This window comes from Artemia sp. Qi Xiang Cuo, chromosome 10, assembly GCF_049724085.1.
Source record: "Artemia sp. Qi Xiang Cuo chromosome 10, ASM4972408v1, whole genome shotgun sequence".
In the NCBI taxonomy this organism is placed as follows: domain Eukaryota; kingdom Metazoa; phylum Arthropoda; class Branchiopoda; order Anostraca; family Artemiidae; genus Artemia; species Artemia sp. Qi Xiang Cuo.
This window is the reverse complement of record NC_142803.1, coordinates 8617496-8623191: the sequence shown is the minus strand read 5'-3', so window position 1 is coordinate 8623191 and position 5696 is coordinate 8617496. Positions and strand designations below refer to the sequence as shown.

At 34.3% G+C, this 5696-nt stretch overlaps 1 protein-coding gene across 2 annotated transcripts in view; it reads right to left on the bottom strand.

The window, feature by feature from the left end:
* Positions 1-1121: 1121 nt before the first annotated feature.
* Positions 1122-5696, bottom strand: part of LOC148947440 (uncharacterized) — a 66178-nt gene continuing 61603 nt past the window's right edge. For both annotated transcript variants that reach the window (XM_089095851.1, XM_089095850.1), the window contains exon 3: positions 1122-1809. In XM_089095851.1, coding sequence (XP_088951977.1) covers positions 1162-1809 — 648 coding nt within the window. In that variant the 3' untranslated portion in view covers positions 1122-1161. The remainder of the gene's footprint in view (positions 1810-5696) is intronic.

The following is a 5696-nucleotide window of genomic DNA, read 5'->3' as shown; positions in this document are numbered from 1 at the left end:
GATAAAATTCAGACGGAAAAGAGAAAGCAAGACATAAACAGAATTTTATGTAGGAATTATGGCAAATTCTTTCATTGTAAAATTTCTCCTGAAAATTTCACCCCCTAAAAACTTCCCTCCCCATGGAAAATTCCCCGGTCGAAAAACCCCCCAGTAGAAAATCTGATCCCCCCCCCAACCCAAAAATTTATTCATACTTCCTAATGAGAAATACTATGCCTAAACAATGGGCGAATTGTATAACTTAAGGACCTTTCCCCAGGGGCTGTGGGGGTACCCCAGGGTACTTGCAGTTCGCTACAACGAACTCTTTGATAGGCCTTAAAGTTCAGGAACAAGTGTTGGTAAATACGAGTATGAGGATTTTAAAGATTTCCCTAACTTTTAGACTAAAGTGCTTATATCCTCTTTAACCTTTTGGGATAATTCAAGGGTGTAGATATTAAAAGATTCTCAACACTTCTAAGCACCAAACTTACTTCATTAAGGCCCAAAGTGTATCAGACTTGAAAATTTCGAATTTCAGAGCTCATTATCTATCACAAGATTGACCTGCAATAAAACAGTTTTAAAGAGAAGCCTAATTAATGAAATAATTAAGTTTAAGTGAATTAATTAAAACAGAAGGATAATGGTACATAATGGTGATTCGTTAACCCCTTCTCTGTGTTTGCTATATACCTGCTCCGTCATCCTTCTTAGGTTCAAAATCAATGAAAAGCTCAAATTTCTAAAGCAGTCGACTCGGAGGATGCCACACCTTCATTAAATGAATAATAAATCATTGGGAAAAAACAAGAAAAAAAATAATTAGAAATTCTATTGAAATTGAATTTCAGGAGAGGAGTTTTTGCTTTCTCAAATATTTTGCTTCAAACTTTTCATGTCAATCCTGTCCACCATCAATTAAGGATTAGCAAAATTATTTCAGCTCTTTATATGAGACAGCTTGACTAATAGGCAAAGGAATGGATTAAATTTTACTGAAGCGTAGTTTTAAAGAAGGAATATTTGATCAAGGTGCATCGAATCACTCTTCTTCTTAATTTTGTTGAACTAATCCTATGAAGATTGCTCTGCAACATTTTATAACTGTAAAGTTCATACATGCTACTATTCTTTAAAAAATATTTTATTATTGGCTATTTTTCAAGCACTAAATTATAAATTCGGGTAATTTAGTAACGCATTTTCGACGATCCCATCGATAACTTGTTGTAAGTTGTAATTGTGAGCCGCAATAGGTTGAGTTGGAGGAGGTCTACGCCTTCTTTCAAAATTTCCTTGGGGAACATGAAATCCATTAGATGGATATCCACTATGGTATCCTAGTGAATGTGAATGGTTTATTTGAGGTTCGATGTGATTAGTAGTTGGTAGCTCGTAATGGTTAGTGGTTGGTATTGACACGGTTACTGGTGGCCAGAAGTAAATGCCGGTACAATAATTGGCTGCTGATGACCTGTAATAAGAACTGTACGCTGATGATTCACCAGTAATATTTGGTTGATTAAATACTCCTTCGACTTCGTTGGTTTGACGATATCGATATTGACTTATCCTTGTTTCAGAATTTTCTTGGGGAACATAAGATCTATTAATTGCATATCCACTAGGGTATCTTCGTGAATACGAGGGCTCAGTTTGAGGTTCGACGTAATTAGTTGTTGCTGGTAACTCAGGGTAGGTATTGGTTTCTGATGACCCGTAATAAGAGTTGTTTGGTGATGACTCGTCAGTAGTATTTTGTTGACTTAATAGTATGGACCTTTGATGATATTCATGAACCTTCATGAACCAATAGTCAATCTGAAATAGGAAAAACAACAGTCAAGTAAAATTTGTGTGACAAAAATTCAATTATTGACTCTCAAATGTATTAGGTCTGCCATTCTCTTTCAAGGAAAATATTATTCGAAATTAGATCCTTTTTAAATTTGATTGACGATGAAACCCAAAAATCTATGTTTCTGGTCTTCTCGTAAAATACAGTAGATGATATATAGTTGGTATTAGTGTGTATTTTTCCTATGTATTTTATTAGTTTCCTTTAGTAGTTGATTTTTTTTTTTTTAGTAGTTCTCTTATGTATTTTTCTATACTTTGTGAAGGACGATGTATTGGTTTACTCACGTAATAAAATCCTATCATATAAAGGTAACACATTATGATCGAATAAGCTCACTTACACGCTTTTTTTACTATCCATTCTTCATGACGAGGCCAGGGAAAAGGAGAAAGAAGAATGAGAAAAGGAAAAAGGATGCAAGATGGACCTAGAGCTTCTGGCCAGCTTGAAGACACAAAATAGTTTAAATAATTGGTGTGTATTTTTTCTCAGTATTTTAGTAATTTCCCTTAGTAGTTTTTTTTTTTTTTTTGTAGTTGATTTTTTTATTTAGTTGTTCTCTTATATATTTTTCTGAACTTTGTAAAATACCATGTATTGGATTACTCACGTAACAAAATCATATCATATTATGAAGGTTGGAAACAGAAACATTACTGTTTGGAACAATGACGCTATTTATTGAATGTAGAAAGTTTCAAAAATGTGAAATCATCTAATTGAGATGTGGGATGATTGACAAGGTGTCCTACGAACGAACAAATTAGCGATCATCGATTTTAACCTTGTAAGTGGTAGTCGTAAATCACCACGTTTCATAGTAAACCATTGTATCTACAATGCAATGTTTCTAACCAATATAATGCACTTCAATATAATGCAATGTTTCTAACCAATTTAATGCGTGGGTCCACCCCGTCCAAATCTCTCCAAGATTCATCCTGGGGAAGTAACTCCCACTTTGAGAATCACTGCTTTAGCTAAGATTTGAATTTAAACATCAGCTTAATCAACAAAAATGAATTTATATGGAATTAAACTGAAAACAAATGTTCTATAATTACCAAACTCACTCTTATCATCTTTTTCATGGAGGGGTTTAATTAGAGTTTTCCTGACATCGCAAGGTACCTCCTGTTATTTTTTCAAGAATCATATTCACAATTTTCAGTAGCTTATCTCTAACAACACAATCATCATATATATAGATAAAAAAAAATCATTTACAAAACGCTCAGTACCGTGTACCTTATTATTTTTGAGTCTTTTGAATAGTCATTAATTCATCCTCTAAAAAAAAAAATATGTTCACATCCAAAATGTCACAAGCTTTTTTATATCTTTTTCTGTAACTCTATCACGGTTTATCATATGCCCCGCCCATCTATCTTTAACTCTTTTCTTATTATCATTAATCATGACCCATTCCTATCTTGAAGTCCAGATTGACTCTTTTTTCACAATTTATTAAAATGTTAGTGAAATATTTTACTATTAAGCCTCCTAGCTGTATCTTCCAGGTCTTCGGTAATTTTATCGATGACTTCCACTTCACACTTTTGTAATTCATATTTAGAGCTTTCTTTGCTTTCTTTATATTCCTTTGATTTTCTTATGCTCTATCACTTTTTTGTTCAGGCCCCTCCTCTTCTCTACTAAACATATAGTATTTTCACCAATATTCCTAGCTGTGAATCCAAGTTTCTTTCCTAAAACAACACCAGCAACTTCACAAACTATTTTCATAAAAATTGTCCATCGATCTTGTACATTGTCAAGTTTTAAAGTCCTTGTTATAGTATTTAATTCTTCCGAGACAATTTCTTTCAAATCCTAGTCTTAGGGTGTACCAACGGTACAACTACCTGGAAGTAAGTTATCCTTTCTAAATATCAGCCTTAAAGTTATCCTTGACTAGTGTTGGACGATATACCGATTAATCGGTATATCGACATTTTTAATTTCGATATTTAATATATCGAAATCGATATTTCGGATCAGTTTTTTGCTATCTCATGGATTTACCGAAGTTCAGTAACGCAAATGGTAAATAAAGGGTATTTTGTATAACTTTTTTTTTCAAGATTCAAATAATATAAGATCAAGCAATAAAAATGAACCTCGATTACATAAATGAATATAATAAAAACCCAGATTTGGAATTATACAGGCTCAATAAAATATAAAAATAAACTACTGGCTATTCAAAAACAGGATCATGTCAATGATTTTCCCTGAGAGTGGGTTCCGCCGTTCAGTGATTATCTGACCAGCCTTGGAAAACACTCTTTCAAAAGGGACACTGGTAGCAGGCACAGACAAGAATTTCATTGTAACTTCCTACAGGTATTTTTGGGACCCCATAGCACGAGGCTTTCACCACTTGAGTGGACAAGTTTCTCTTGAAACTATTGGCTCCCTATTGATAGTTTGCAGAGCCATGGTATATTCGGCTACTGTCGAAGCATATCCTGCATTGACTATATATACTTCATCGTGTGAACCCACGAACTGGCTTGATTCTGATATGACTGCATCGCAGGGATTGCGGTGGTACTTGTATCTTCTGATCGTTATTCAGCGCCCAGCATGGCCAAATCTATCTCGTTTGCAATTTTACTCTCAACCTTTAGAAGATCGTCAGGTGATACATTTTCTTGAAACGCGGGTCAAGATCTGTGACAATTGCAACGGGTGTGAATTGACCAAGGCTTATAAACCTACAATGCATTTTATTCGGCAAAGCCTTTCGAAGTTCATCAGCCACATCTGAGAATCCACCAAAATCTACCTAAACAAGGTAGCGTCTCAAAATCTTAGACAAAGGCAAGACTTTCGAGATGGGGAAAACTTTCAGAAGAGAGCTCAATAGCTGCCTCTTCAAAGGGTGTAAGCACGGCAGTCACGTTTGAAATTACACCCCACTCACTGTCAGTGAGTAAGACGTCCACTTTGCGGAAAAGCGCAAGCGAACTTGTTACCGACTTTTTCAAACTTTGTAGACTACGCAACATAGTGAGAAGCAAATTCTATCTAGTGGTCACATCAGGTTTTAGTTTTTGCTTCAAAAATTTTCAATAGCGATTTGAACCTGGTGCAACTTGTCGATAGCTACAACACTACGTCGGAAAAAGCTGACAATATTTCTAGCCTTTTGGACGAGAGGCAACAATTCAGCAGTATTATTAATAGCACCCCCCCCACACAATCAAATTTAGAGTATATGCGAAGCACAGAAACATATGTCCATTCTGTACCTACTTGGGATGCAGCATCCTTTACGGGCCCGAACTACATTTTCTCCATTATCAGTTACTACAGCAACAACCTTTTTCTTGATTGCCACTCAGTGGCAATTTTCATGAGTGAGCCTTATATATATATATATATATATATATATATATATATATATATATATATATATATATATATATATATATATATATATATATATATATATATATATATATATATATATATATATATATATATATATATATACATATATATATATATATATTAAGCTCTACTTAAAAGCAATACTTAAGAGCGACACTACTGCCACAGGAGGGACGACCACTCGTGCGACAGCCTTGCATTAAAATTATCAATCTGTTTTATAACGGCCTGACATGATTCTGTAACTTTATTAAATAAAAAAAACAAGTTTTTTTTAACTGAAGGTAAGGAACGACGTTAAAACTTAAAACGAACAGAAATTATTTCTTATATGAAAGGGGCTGTCCCATCCTCAACGCCTCGCTCTTTACGCTAAAGCTTTTTATTGTTTAAAAAAATAGAGTTTTGAGAAAGTCAAACTTTAGCGTAAAGATCGAGGCGTTGAGGA